The sequence below is a fragment of the Bombina bombina genome, chromosome 4, assembly GCF_027579735.1.
Source record: "Bombina bombina isolate aBomBom1 chromosome 4, aBomBom1.pri, whole genome shotgun sequence".
In the NCBI taxonomy this organism is placed as follows: Eukaryota; Metazoa; Chordata; class Amphibia; order Anura; family Bombinatoridae; genus Bombina; species Bombina bombina.
In genome coordinates, this window is record NC_069502.1 from 848,098,383 (window position 1) to 848,114,166 (window position 15,784).

At 40.7% G+C, this 15,784-nt stretch overlaps 1 protein-coding gene across 1 annotated transcript in view; it reads right to left on the reverse strand.

The window, feature by feature from the left end:
* Window positions 1–10,938: 10,938 nt before the first annotated feature.
* The window catches only part of LOC128657274 (gastrula zinc finger protein XlCGF26.1-like), a 422,529-nt gene continuing 417,683 nt past the window's right edge, over window positions 10,939–15,784 (reverse strand). Inside the window, exon 9 of the mRNA XM_053711554.1 lies at window positions 10,939–13,132. Coding sequence (XP_053567529.1) covers window positions 12,108–13,132 — 1,025 coding nt within the window. The 3' untranslated portion in view covers window positions 10,939–12,107. The remainder of the gene's footprint in view (window positions 13,133–15,784) is intronic.

Below are 15,784 nucleotides of genomic sequence, written 5' to 3' on the forward strand. Positions count from 1 at the left end.
CTTTTATGTTTCCAAAGTCCCTGATCTAAAAATAAAACCCACCCAATGAACCCTTAAAAAACCTAACACTAACCCCCGAAGATCCACTTACAGTTTTTGAAGACCGGACATCCATCCTCATCCAGTCAGGAGAAGTCTTCATCCAATCAGCAAGAAGTCCTCAACAAAGCAGGGAGAAGTCTTCATCCAAGCGGCAAGAAGTCGTCCTCCAGGCGGCAGAAGTCTTCATCCAGACGACATCTTCTATCTTCATCCTTCCGACGTGGAGCGGCTCCATCTTCAAGACATCCGGCGTGGAGCATCCTCTTCTTTCGCTGGCTCTTGAAGAATGAAGTTTCCTTTAAATGACGTCATCCAAGATGGCGTCCCTTGAATTCCATCAGCTAATCGGAATTAAAGGGTAAAAAATCCTATTGGCTGATGCAATCAGCCAATAGGATTGAGCTCACATTCTATTGTAGAATATGGTCCGAGGACAAACCAAATTCCGCTGCTGTTGTGGCCGCCCCTACCCTGAATAAATGTGGTGCAATGCGCGAGGAGTCGAGACCAGAACCAAATCATCCATACTGGAAAGCGCACAGTCTGCAAAAGAAAGCCACTGCTGAAAGCCTGGACACTACTATATCCAGATGCCCCAGCCGCATCTGTGAAAAGGTGCAATGCCTGATTTGACACTGGATCGCCTCTCCACAAGCATATGCCATTAAAGTCCTGCAAGAACCTCTCCCATACCTGCAGGTCTGCCACCAGATTCCCCGTGACTCTGATGCATGATGTTGCTTTCTTACCACCCCTCAGCTGTCTTTCCAATCTTTTCTGGAAAATCATACCCTATGGGATAACTTTCCCTGCAAAGTTTAGAAGACCCAAGAGGGATTGCAACTCCTTCAGCGAGGCAATAGTCCTAGCGGTTGCCAACATTTTGCCAACCTTTTCCTTAGGTAACCTGCATTCCATTGCTACAGAGTCTATCTCAATACCCAGGAATGTCAGGCACATGCACGGACCTTCCGTCTTCTCCTCTGCTAAAGGGACCCTAAACATGTTCATCATAAACCTCATGATGTACATCAAAGAAGGGAACTCCTTCGTACTAGGGGCTCCTACCAACAGGAAATCGTCCGAGTAATGGGCGATCCCACTTTTCCCGAGGCTGAAACTACTGCCCAGTGTAAGAAAGAGCTAAATGCCTCAAAGTAGGCACAAGATATGGAGCAACCCATGGGTAGACGACAACGTCCACGTAATAGTCATCCTCAAATCAGCACCCCATCAACCTGAAGGAAGACCGGTGAATAGGGAGTAAGTGAAATGCGGACACAATGTCCAATTTCACCATTAAAGCACCAGGCCCAACTCCCCGCACTATGTCCAATGCATCGTCAAATGACTGGTAATGCACTGAACTCAATTCCGGAGGGATAGCATCGCTCACTGAATGTCCTACAGGATAGGATAGGTGCTTTATAAATCTAAACTTACCCATCTCCTTTTTGGGAACCACCCCCAACAAGGGTAACACCAAATCTGGAAAAGACAAGTCTGGAAAGGGGCCCTCATAGGGTGCCACTACAACTGTAGCGTATATATTTAAAATAAGTGTGATAAAATAGGGTGTTACTATACCTGTAGTTTATTATATATTTAAAATATTTTTATATATTTAGGACAGCAGTCCATAAAAATACAGTATTGCTACACCTGTTAGTTAAATATTTATATAAAAGCAAACTTACAAAATAGGGTGTTGCTACATCTGTAGCTTAAAAAATAAATAGACTGCCCTCTGGGCAGGCTTATAACCTAGTTAAAATATAATGCATATCTGGCCTGTTAAGGGCCCTGAGGACTAGGGTTGAGAAACACTGATTTAAAAGCTATCCTTTTTCTGTAACTTTCACCAAGTTTAATTAAATATGTTTAATTAGATACACAGCACATTTAGCCATGTAATATATGAAATCAAAGGCCTTTAAATATTAAAAAATGGTGAGTTCCATCGATATATAATTTGTGGTCCCACTGAGATCTATATAATTGTTAGAACAGTTGTAGGATCAGGGGTGTAATGTGGTTATAGGTATAGCAGATCAGTTGCAGGGTCTGGGGTGTGATGTGGGTATGGGGATGACAGAGCAGTTGCAGGGTCAGAGATGTGATGTGGTTATAGGTATAACAGAACAGTTGCAGGGTCAGGGGTGTGATGTGGTTACAAGAATGACAGAGCAGTTGCAGGGTCAGGGGTGTGATGTGGTTATAGGTATAACAGGGCAGTTGCAGGGTCAGAGGTAAAGTTGCCACTTGGCCTTGTTTTCCTGAACACTTATGAGTTATACATGCTGCAGGGTGTACAGGGGGCAACATGCAATGTGTACCTGGGCAGCACACAAATAGGGACCCTGGACAGCACTATTCATGTTCCTCCCTGCACACCCTGCAGCATGTGTAGCTCATAAGTGTCCAGAAAAACATGGCCGAGGTGGCAACCCTAGTCAGAGGTGTGATGTGGGTAAAAGATGACAGATTAGTGACAGGGTCAGAGGTGTGATGTTGGACCAAGGATGACAGAGCATTGTCAGGGTCAGGGGTGCAATGTGAGTATGGGGATCAGGGCCACAACTAAAAATTTTGGGGCCCCTGACAGACAGGGTGAGCCGTGGACTCGATAAATCGCAAGAGAAAGAAATTTATCAGGTAAGCATAAATTCTGTCTTCTCTTGCAAGATGTATCGAGTCCACGGATTCATCCATACTTGTGGGATACCAATACCAAAGCTTTAGGACACGGATGAAGGGAGGGACAAGACAGGTGCCTTAAACGGAAGGCACCACTGCTTGTAGAACCTTTCTCCCAAAAGCATAAGTATCGAATTTGTAAAATTTGGAAAAAGTATGAAGCGAAGACCAAGTCGCCGCCTTACAAATATGTTCAACAGAAACCTCATTTTTAAAAGCCTATGTGGAAGCCACTGCTCTAGTAGAATGAGCAATAATCCTTTCAGGAGGCTGCTGGCCAGCAGTCTCATAAGCTAAACGGATGATGCTTTTCAGCCAAAAAGAAAGAGAGGTAGCCGTAGCCTTTTGACCTCTCCGCTTACTAGAATAAACCACAAACAATGAAGATGTTTGACGGAAATCTTTAGTTGCTTGTAAGTAGAACTTTAAAGCACGAACCACATCAAGATTGTGCAACAGACGTTCCTTCTTTGAAGAAGGATTAGGACACAGCGAAGGAACAACAATCTCCTGATTGATATTCCTATTAGAAACAACCTTAGGAAGGAATCCAGGTTTGGTACGCAAAACTACCTTATCTGCATGGAAAACAAGATAAGGTGAGTCACACTGTAAAGCAGATAACTCAGAAACTCTTTGAGCCAAAGAGATAGCTACTAAAACCAGAACTTTCCAAGATAGAAGCTTAATATCTATGGAATGCATAGGTTCAAACGGAACCCCTTGAAGAACTTTAAGAACTAAGTTTAGGCTCCATGGCGGAGCAACGGGTTTAAATACAGGCTTGATTCTGACTAAAGCCTGACTAAACGCCTGAACGTCTGGGACATCTGCCAGACGCTTGTGTAAAAGAATAGACAAAGCAGATATCTGTCCTTTTAAGGAACTAGCTGATAATCCCTTCTCCAATCCTTCTTGGAGAAAAGACAATATCCTAGGAATCCTAATCTTACTCCATGAGTAACCCTTGGATTCACACCAAGAAAGATATTTTCGCCATATCTTATGATAAATTTTCCTGGTGACAGGCTTTCTAGCCTGAATCAGGGTATCAATGACCGACTCAGAGAAACCACGCTTTGATAAAATCAGGCGTTCAATCTCCAAGCAACCAGACGCAGAGAAATTAGATTTGGATGCTTGAATGGACCTTGGATTAGAAGGTCCTGCCTCATCGGCAGAGTCCACGGTGGAACAGTTGACATGTCCACCAGGTCTGCATACCAAGTCCTGCGTGGCCACGCAGGTGCTATCAAAATCACCAAAGCTATCTCCTGCTTGATTCTAGCAACCAGACGTGGAAGGAGAGGAAAAGGTGGAAATACATAGGCCAGGTTGAAGGACCAGGGCATTGCTAGAGAATCTATCAGTACTGCCTGGGGATCCCAGGACCTGGACCAGTAACAAAGAAGTTTGGCGTTCTGACGGGACGCCATCAGATCCAATTCTGGTGTGCCCCATAGCTGAGTCAGCTGGGCAAATACATATCCCAGTTCTCTACCCCTGGGATATGGATTGCTGAAAGATGGCAAGAGTGATTCTCTGCCCATCGGATTATTTTGGTTACCTTCATCATCGCTAGAGAACTCCGTGTTCCTCCTTGATGATTGATATAAGCTACAGTCGTGATGTTGTCCGACTGAAATATGATGAATTTGGCTGCAGCTAGCTGAGGCCACGCCTGAAGCGCATTGAATATCGCTATCAGTTCTAGAATGATTATCGGGAGGAGAGTTTCCTCCCGAGACCATAAGCCCTGTGCTTTCAGTGAGTTCCAGACTGCACCCCAGCCCAGCAGCCTGGCATCTGTCGTTACTATGAGCCACTCTGGCCTGCGGAAACACATTCCCTGAGACAGGTGGTCCTGAGACAACCACCAGAGAAGAGAATCTCTGGTCTCCTGATCCAGATGTATTTGAGGAGATAAATCTGCATAATCCCCATTCCACTGTTTGAGCATGCATAGTTGTAGTGGTCTGAGGTGTAGGCGGGCAAAAGGAACTATGTCCATTGCCGCTACCATGAGTCCGATTACCTCCATACCCTGAGCCACTGATGGCCTAGGAATGGAATGAAGAGCTCGGCAAGTGGTTAAGAGTTTTGATTTTCTGACCTCTGTCAGAAATATTTTCAGTTCTACCGAGTCTATCAGAGTCCCTAGGAAGGAAACTCTTGTGAGAGGGAAGAGAGAACTCTTTTGTATGTTCACCTTCCACCCGTTAGATCTCAGAAAAGCCAACACGATGTGTGAGACTTGGTTAGTTGGAAAGTCGACGCCTGAATTAAGATGTCGTCTAGATAAGGCACCACTGCTATGCCCCGCGGTCTTAGAACCGCCAACAGGGACCCTAGCACCTTTGTGAAAATTCTGGGAGCCGTAGCCAACCCAAAGGGAAGGGCCACAAACTGGTAATGCCTGTCCAGAAAGGCAAATCTGAGGAACTGATGATGATCTCTTTGAATAGGGATGTGTAAATACGTATCCTTTAAGTCCACGGTAGTCATATATTGACCCTCCTGGATCAGAGGTAGAATAGTCTGAATAGTCTCCATCTTGAATGATAGTACTCTGAGGAACTTGTTTAGAATTTTGAGATCCAAGATTGGTCTGAAAGTTCCCTCTTTTTTGGGAACCACAAACAGGTTTGAGTAAAACCCTAGCCCTTGTTCCGCCTTTGGAACTGGGCGGATCACTCCCATGGTATGTAGGTCTTCTACACAGTATAAGAACGCCTCTCTCTTTGTCTGGTTTGCAGACAACTGAGAAATGTGAAATCTCACCCTTGGGGGGGATATTTGAAGTTTAGAAGATATCCCTGGGACACAATTTCTAAAGCCCAGGAATCATGAACATCTGTTGCCCAAGCCTGAGCGAAGAGAGAGAGTCTGCCCCCTACTAGATCCGGTCCCGGATCGGGGGCTACCCCTTCATGCTGTCTTTGAGGCAGCTGCAGGCTTCTTGGCCTGTCTTAGCAGTTAAGCAGGCAAAGAGAATGACTGGGGGCGGAGCTAAGGGAGGACCTATATAGACAGCTCTGCTGTGGGTGCTCTCTTTGCCACTTCCTGTTAGGAAGGAGAATATCCCACAAGTATGGATGAATCTGTGGACTTGATACATCTTGCAAGAGAAAAGGAGATTTACAAAACAAAATATGGAGTTCTGATTATCTTTTTGTCAAGGAAGATGCCAACTAAATGATGACAACAGCATGCAGTGGCTGAAAGGAAGGGGCCTGAACTGCCTAAACAATAATTTAAAGGTTAAATGATGCATTGGTGACTTCCGGAAAGGTCTCATTAGTCTCAAAGTCTGTAGAAAGATGTGAATAATCAGTAGTAAGGTCAAAATGTCCTAAAATGGAACAGACAATGGATACACACACATAAACTCAAACTTACACATACACCCAAGGAAACACCGATAGAGACAGCCTCAGAAAACACACAAAGACATACACACACACACACAGAGACACCAACAGAAAACACACAGACATACACACACAGAGTGACAACCACATAAAACACACAAAGACATACTTACACACACACCCTCACTGAGACATCCACAGAAAACACACAAAGACATACACACACTCTCACAGAGACACCCACAGAAAATGCGCAGACATACACACACCCTCACAGAGACACCCACAGACATACACACACCCACTCTGAGACACCTATAGAAAAAGCACTAAGACATACGCATACACCCTCACATACATCCACAGAAAATGCACAAAGACATACACACCCACCCTCACAGAGAGACCCACAGAATAAAAATACATACATACTCATAGAGACACAAACAAAAGCAAAAATACATAAACACAGAAACACTCACAGGAGGTAAAATTTCTGCTCATTGCATCCCCTAAATCAACAGTGTGTGACATGCATGGAAAAAAATAATTCTGTGAATTCAAAATTGTACATTAATGATCTGGGTAGATGGCTAGATGAAGAAAAGTACTTTTGAAAGGTTGGCATATGTTTGTTTTTTCCCCATTTTCCCCAACCAAGAGCACCACTTCAAATGTTCCCATCTGTCAGCTGTACTTATGGATTTTGAAAATGCTGTAATCGATTTAGTCTTGGTGGAACCATAAGCTGTGGTACTCATACCATTAGATCTGGTTAAATGCAGGATTTAGGCTTGTTTGTATGTATTTCAAAATTAAGTCAGCTGTAGTGTAAACTGAACAGTGTTAAGTTAACCTGTCTCATTTCAAACATTGAGCAATCTTAGTCTGAGAGTATAACATTTTATTTAGATGTAAAAATCTTAGAAAAAATGCCTCCTTGCATCTGGAAAGTCCTTGCATAAAGGGGCAGTAAACTGGAATGTAATTAACATATATATATTAATTTAAAAAAAAACTCATATCTGCCAAAAGGGCACCTACCATTTGTATATTGAGGAGGAAAATGTGATTTTATGGACACCTGGCCCCACCATACAACTACTACCACACTGAAGTTACAATCTGAAATTGCACAAAGAAATAAAAAACATTTACTAAGTCCTACCTCCTCTGCAGAATTATATAACATTAATTTAGTGCCAACTTTATACTTCAAAGTACTTGAAAGATTTTTAATGCCAAAGTAGAAATTTGTAGAACGCTGCTCCTGGCTCTACTGAGCGGGTCTGGTCTTTTTAGAAGCGCATCGCAGTACGCTATATAGTCACAGCCGGCCCGAACGCTCGGTCATTATACTCAATGTAGCTCACTCCCGCTACTAGATCAGGGCGGGAGCGAGCTACAGTGAGTTTAATAGCGCAATCGGGCCGGCTGAAACTAAACAGCGTGCCGCGATGCACTTCTGAAAAGACCAGACCCGCTCAGTAGAGCCAGGAGCGGCGCTCTACAAATTTCTACTTAAGCATTAAAAATCTTTCAAATACTTTGAAGTATAGAGTTGGCACTAAATTAATGTTATATAGTTCTGCACTATGTGCAGAATTATATAACATTATTGTTTAGGTTTACTGCCCCTTTAAGATACAAAATATTCCAAAGGTTATTAATTATTTATTAATAAGGATATTTATTCATTATTAAAAACTGTGAATCTGTCTTCAGAAATAACAAGCCTCTTCTTCAGAGCAAAAATGTTACAGAATAAACAAAGTTGAGAAATAGACCTTTAATGGACATAAACCCCAAATGTTTCTGTTATGATTCAGATGGAACACACAATTTTATACAACTTCTATTATCAATTCATTCTCTTGGTATCCTTTATTGAAGGAGCAGTATTGGGAGCTAGCTGTCTTTGTAGATTGCTGCTTTGGATCCCGGCCTGGATCTCCACAGATAGCTGCCTGTTTTCATCTCAGTGACTTTCCATCACCACTACTAGAGATTATATTACTACCAATTTAGGACTGATTGTCCTCCACGAGCTTGCCACACAGTGTATTGGACTTAATAGTTCACACTACATTGTGAACTCTACATCAGAGACTGAACTATCTATTTAATATTGTATTCTGGTTGTATGATATTTTTATCTTGTTTCTCTTTCTCTTAGGAGGTACATAGGCATTGTGCTACCTATCACCATTGTGTGTTTTATATATTACCACATCTTGTCTTTCTCTTAGGAGGTATATATTGTGTTACTAATATATAGACTATTTAGTCTTTGACTAGTATGTTATATTATCTTTCTCTATTGAGGCTTATATACCAATTGGCTATTTAATATAACCTTGACAGGATATCTGTTATATCCCCTGATAGGGTGCCCCCTCCTATTTTTTGCATATAGCTGAACACATTGGGCATGCAGCCACCAATCAGCAGCTAGCTCCCAGTAGTGCATTGCTGCTCCTGAGTCTACCTAGGAATGTTTTCAACAAAGGATTCCAAGAGAACATAGCGAATTAGATAACAGTAGTACATAGGAAAGTTGTTCCTAGCGATTTACACTAGAAACATTACCGCAATCTCCGAGCCATGGTTAACTTAACAAAACACATCAAAAATACATTACAAAGTACAGTTACACTCAAAATAACACCATCTAACCAAATTTATTCAAAAACATATTGCACAAAAAAAGTTAAAAGTGCACAAATATATGAGATCTCCATGAATTAGAAAAAAATGGTAGTCAAAGGACTTTAACATAGACATATAGTACATAAAGATCTATGTGTGTATGTGTGTGTATATATATATATATATATATATATATATACACACACACACAGTATATATATATATATATATATATATGTGTATATATGTATTTACAGACATACAGAATCTCACAAAAGTGAGTACACCCCTCACATTTTTGTAAATATTTTATTATATCTTTTCATGTGACAACACTGAAGAAATTACACTTTGCTACAATGTAAAGTAGTGAGTGTACATCCTGTATAACAGTGTAAATTTGCTATCCCCTCAAAATAACTCAACACACAGCCATTAATGTCTAAACCTTTGGCAACAAAAGTGAGTAAACCCCTAAGTGAAAATGTCCAAATATGGCCCAAAATGTAAATATTTTGTGTGGCCACTATTATTTTCCAGCACTGCCTTAACCCTCTTGGGCATGGAGTTCACAAGAGCTTCTCAGGTTGCCACTTCTCCATGACGACATCACAGAGCTGGTGGATGTTAGAAACCTTGCGCTCCCCCACCTTCCATTTGAGGATGCCCCACACATGCTCAATAGGGTTTAGGTCTGAAGACATGCTTAACCAGTCCACCTTTACCCTCAGCTTCTTTAGCTGTAGTTTATCATGTTGGAATTCTGCCCCGCTGCCCAGTCTCCGAAGGGAGGGGATCATTCTCTGATTCAGTATGTCACAGTACATGTTGGCATTCATGGTTCCCTCAATGAACTGTAGCTCCCCAGTGCCAGCAGCCGTCATGCAGGCCCAGACCATGACACTCCCACCACCATGCTTGACTGTAGGCAAGACACACTTGTCTTTGTACTCCTCACCTGGTTGCCACCACACATGCTTGACACCATCTGAACCAAATAAGTTTATATTGGTCTCATCGGACCACAGGAAATGGTTCCAGTAATCCATGTCCTTAGCCTGCTTGTCTTCGGCAAACTTTCTTGTGCATCATCTTTAGAAGAGGCTTCCTTCTGGGACGACAGCCATGCAGACCAATTTGATGCAGTGTGCGGCGTATGGTCTGAGCACTGACAGGTTGACCCCCCCACCCGTTCAACCTCTGCAGCAATGTTGGCAGCACTCATACGTATATTTCCCAAAGACAACATCTGGATATGACGCTAAGCAGGTGCACTCAACTTCTTTGGTCGACCATGGCGAAGCTTGTTCTAAGTGGAACCTGTCATGTAAAATCGCTGTATGGTCTTGCCCACCGTGCTGCAGCTCAGTTTCAGGGTCTTGGCAATTTTCTTATAGCCTAGCCCATCTTTATCTAGAGCAAATATTCTTTTTTTCATATCCTCAAGAGTTATTTGCCATGAGGTGGCATGTTGAACTTCCAGTGACCAACATGAGAGTGTGAGAGCAATAACACACCTGCTCCCCATTCACACTTGAGACATTGTAACACTAACGAGTCACATGACACCGGGGAGGGAAAATGGCTAATTAGGCCCAATTTGGACATTTTCACTTAGGGGTGTACTCACTTTTGTTGCCAAAGGTTTAGACATTAATGGCTGTGTGTTGAGTTATTTTGAAGGGACAGCAAATTTACACTGTTATACAGGCTGTACACTCACTACTTTACATTGTAGCAAAATGTAATTTGTTCAGTGTTGTTACATGAAAATATATAATAAAATATTTACAAAAATGTGAGGGGTGTACTCACTTTTGTGAGATACTGTATATATACACACACACATATATATACGCATTAGAGCCCTTTGCAATTAAGTAGCTGAAAACATGAAAAACAATATTTATGCAATATTCATTTTTAATAGTCTTATACTTTGTATTTACTGTAAATCTTTCACATTCCAATTTTCTGCACATAGCAGAATATGTTCTAAGTATATTTTAATGTATGTATATATATATATATATATATATATATATATGTGTATATCTATACCTATATATAATCATGTATATACAGTTAGGTCTGTAAATAATTGGACACAGACACAATTTTATAATTCTAGCTCTGTATGCCACCTCAATGTATTTGAAATGAAACAACCGAGATGCAATTTAAGTGCAGGCTTTTATCTTTAATTCAAGGGGTTGAACAAAAATACTATATGAAACGATTAGGAATTGCAACCATTTTCATACACAGTCATCTTATTTCAGGGGTTCAAATGTAATTGGACAAATTAACACAATCATTAATAAAATGTTCATTTTTAATACTTTGTCGAGAATCTGTAGGCAATGACTGCTTAAAGTCTGGAAGTTCATCAAATGCTGGGTTTCCTCCTTTGTAATGCTTTGCCAGGCCTTTACTGCAGCTGTTGTCAGTTATTATTTGTTCATGGGTCTTTTTGCCTTAAGTTTTTGGGTCATTATCCATCTGTAAAGTGAAGCGCCATTCAATCAACTTCACTGAACTGTGAATTCTATCTGCATATATAACATGCCCCTTCTTCACAGCAAAATGTTATAAAATTAACATAGAGTTGATAAATAGACCATAATCATGAAAGATAACTTTTGGGTTTCAGATAGAACATACCATTTTCAGATTTACTTCTATTAGATTTTCTTCATTCTCTTGGAATCCTTAGTTGAAGGAGAGCAATGCTCTACTGGGGCCTATCTGAATACAATGGATGAGACAGTGACAACAGGCTAGTTCACAGTAGTACATTACATCTGAGTGAGTCTACCTATGCAGGCTTTTCAACAATGGATATCAAGAATTAGATAACAGAAGTCAATTAGAAAATTATTAAAAATGTAATGTTCTTTCAGAATCATGAAAGTTTAATTTTGACTTTATTTTCCTTTAATGTCATTGCTCCCCTGCAAATCTATGTACACCAAATAAACACATACTAAGTTTCAGGAAGTTCACTGAATAGAAGATTGTTTGTAGTGGAATAGATCTGCACAAGGACCTAAGTGTGAGGAGGGAGGGGCAAGCATTAAAAATAAAAAAATGTTATTTTAGTTAAATAAAACTATTTCTATTGTTATTATTAATGTAATCCTACTGACTAGTGATTTAAATCAATTTGATTTAAATCACATCCACCCTGGGGTCACCTCATACATGCTTGATGTGCAGAAAGGGAACCAAACAGCTCCAAAACTGCATGCTCCAGGGGGTCACATGCAGTCATCATCAGCACTTGGTATTGTGTGGGTGACAACTACATACCACCCTCTGTACTTAGGAGGTTAAACTCTGATTTCTTTAAATATGAGTTTTCTGATGGTTAATAAGAGTTGTTTTCCGAGTAAAAGATTTTCCGCATTTAGAACATGAAAATCCTTTCTCCCCTGTATGAATTTTCTGATGGCTAATAAGATTTGTTTTCTGAGTAAAACATTTCCCACAGTAAGAACATGAAAATGCTTTTTCTCCTGTATGAATTTTCTGATGCGTAATAAGAGTTGATTTCAGAGTAAAACATTTCCCACAGTCAGAACATGAAAATGGTTTCTCCCCTGTATGAAATTTATGATGGCAAAGAAGATGTGATTTCAAAGTAAAACATTTTCCACATTCAGAACATGAAAATGCTTTCTCCCCAGTATGAGTTTTCTGATGCTTATTAAGACCAATTTTCTGGGTAAAACATTTTCCACAGTCAGAACATGAAAATGCTTTCTCCCCAGTATGAATTTTCTGATGCGTCATAAGATTTGATTTCTGAGTAAAACATTTCCCACAGTCAGAACATGAAAATGCTTTCTCCCCAGTATGAATTTTCTGATGCGTAATAAGAGTTGATTTCAGAGTAAAACATTTCCCACAGTCAGAACATGAAAATGGTTTCTCCCCTGTATGAACTTTCTGATGGCTAAGAAGATGTGATTTCAGAGTAAAACATTTTCCACATTCAGAACATGAAAATGCTTTCTCCCCAGTATGAATTTTCTGATGCGTAATAAGAGTTGATTTCAGAGTAAAAGAGGAAAATGCTTTTTCTCCCGTGTGAATTTTCTGATGATCAATAAGATGTGATTTCTGAGCACAATATTTCCCACAGTCAGAACATAAAAATCCTTTTTTTGCTCTATGTATTTTCCGATGAGCAACAAGATTTTTTTTACGGTTAAAAAATTTCCCACATATAGGACAGGAAAATGGCCTTTCTCCTGTATGAATATTTAGATGTTTATAAAGATGTAAATTTCCCACAAGGCTTCTTTGATTTTGCAGAAGAAGTAAAGAAGCATCTGAACTCTGATCATGACTTTTGTTTGTGAATTCACCTGTCAATAAGAAACAGAATAGGAGTAAATGTTATTAATTACATAATTATTGTATCATTAAAACATATAAACTGTTCTGATTTAGTCAGTCCCCTACACTTATAGTAGACACTGTGACAACTAGACCTATCCCAGCTTCCATGCAAAGGCTTATGGACAGTTTACTGGAAGTTAGGGACTATTTCTGAGAATTCACACTAACAGGCCCATTTATCAAAGGGCTTGCGGACCTGATCCGACACTGCGGATCAGGTCCGCAAGACCTCGCTAAATGCGGAGAGCAATACGCTCTCCGCATTTAACATTGCACCAGCAGCTCACAAGAGCTGCTGGTGCAACGCCGCCCCCTGCTGACTCGCGGCCAATCGGCAGCCAGCAGGGAGCTGTCAATCAACCCGATCGTATTGATGTCCCGCGATTCCTGTCCGCCTGTTCAGAGCAGGCGGACAGGGTTATGGAGCAGCGGTCTTTAGACCGCTGCTTCATAACTTGTGTTTCTGGCGAGTCTGAAGACTCGCCAGAAACACGGCCCTTCAAGCCCCGTACGGAGCTTGATAAATGGGCCTGTAAGTCAAAACTGAACTTAATTGAAATTAATGTTTTTCTATCTAATGTATCTAGTTCTTTTATCTAGTTCTTTTAAAGTTGTGTTCACAGAAGCTTTTAGTGATTATTTTAACCATAAATTAATCTTTATAACTACTGCTCATGTGCTTGTGGTTAAAACAAGGATGACTTTAGAACAAAAACAAAGAAAATCACCCCAGTATGTCAACGCAATATACAAAATCTTCATCAGAGAGAAGAATCTCACTCACGAGCCAACTACAAAAGATTTAGTTTTATTTTTTTTCGAATGTTGGATTTACGCCATATATTCTTTACTTGTAATGAAGACCAGATTATAATTTTATATAAAAGGTAATATATAATATGCAAAATAAACTTTATTAGTGTACATAAACATCAGACATGTACACTCATCACACATGTACACTCACTTGAAAGCCTGTGTCCCTCAGACATGTCACACACACACACACCTGTATTTATATTGTCACATATTTCCTGCACTGATGGTTGTGGCATATTTCTTAGCCACTGATCTTCTGTTTGTTCTGTGTTACATGAAATCTTAGCATCTTTTTCATCTTAAAAAAATAAATAAATCACTATTTACAATTTCTGTCGTCTCTTTTCAAAAAATCATTTAAAACTGAATGTGAAAACTTGTGTAATTTAAGTTAAATACGCCTCAGTCTTCATCACTAGCAGTCACATCAGTAAGAAACATTACATATAATGACATTAGCACAACAGTAAATCCATGTGTCAAGCAGCAAAGTGAGTTAGATAAGTTACTTTACTAGCTGCAAACACAGCCTCATTGTAACCAATCAGAATTCCTATGTGAGACTTATTACAAGGTTTAAAACAACATACGTTTTCCATTGCTTATTAAAATCTCACTATAGTCCATTTAATTATGTTAACATGTATTGCCTGGGTGAGAGAATGTACCACAGTGATATGATAGAAACAGCAAATATATAAAGGAATTTATATAGTTCAAGACAAAAGTATTTTCTACTTTTTAAATAAAGGAGGAAAATAAATAGACATTATGGAAATTATAAGTGCTGAGCCATTTCATACCCTTGTGCTGAAGCAGTGTTCAGTCTTTTGCATTCATTGTATTTAGAATTTAGCACTACCAGGGGCGTATTATGGCCTAGGCCAACAAGGCACGGGCCTAGGGCGGCAGATTTGAGGGGGCGGCACTTTTTGGGGCCGGGCACTCAAGAATTGGCCCTTTATTGGTGTCTGACTGCAGATGCTGCTTAGAGCAGATCAAAAACTGGCCACACTAATGCATGAGAGGCAGCGGCTGCTACGGAAGTGGGACTGGGAAGGGAACCTCTCAGTCAGTGTATTTTCACAGTAAGTTAGTCCGACTCCTATTGTAATATGATCTAACTCTAAGACGTCACCTACTATTTGTTTTAATGAATTGTGTTGTGGGTTATTTGAAATATCGCCAATCGCCACTTAAGGAAGTAAAGATTGCTAAAACACCACTCCAGGACGGTCCTTTCAAGCTCCAGCAACAACTGACACTGACTGATGGGCTTGCGAGGAGGGAGGAAATAGAATCTGACACTCCAGTGCGGTGCACGCTGCAACGGCTTATTCCTGACAATTTAAATTGTCAGGAATAAGCCGTTGCAGCGTGCATCGCACTGGAGTGTCAGATTCTATTTCCTCCCTCCTCGCAAGCCCATCAGTCAGTGTCAGTTGTTGCTGGAGCTTGAAAGGACGTGGAGCAGTGTTATAGCAATCTTTACTTCCTTGATTGTCCTTCCAGTGTTATCAGGACAGGAGGAATAAGCCGTTGCAGCGTGCACTGCACTTGTCACAGATTCTATTTCCTCCCTCCTCGCAAGCCTCAGTCAGTGTCAGTTGTTGCTGGAGCAGGAGCTTGAAAGGACGTGGAGCGGTGTTATGTTATTGTCAGTGTAATGCCTGTGGAGCCAGCAGTCCCGCTTCCTAATCTGTAGCATAGCAGCCGTTTCCTTCCCTCCCCCTTCCTGGCCCCCCAAGTGCCGTGCTCACTCAGCTGACATTGCTTTCACTGACTGTCTGACAGCATCT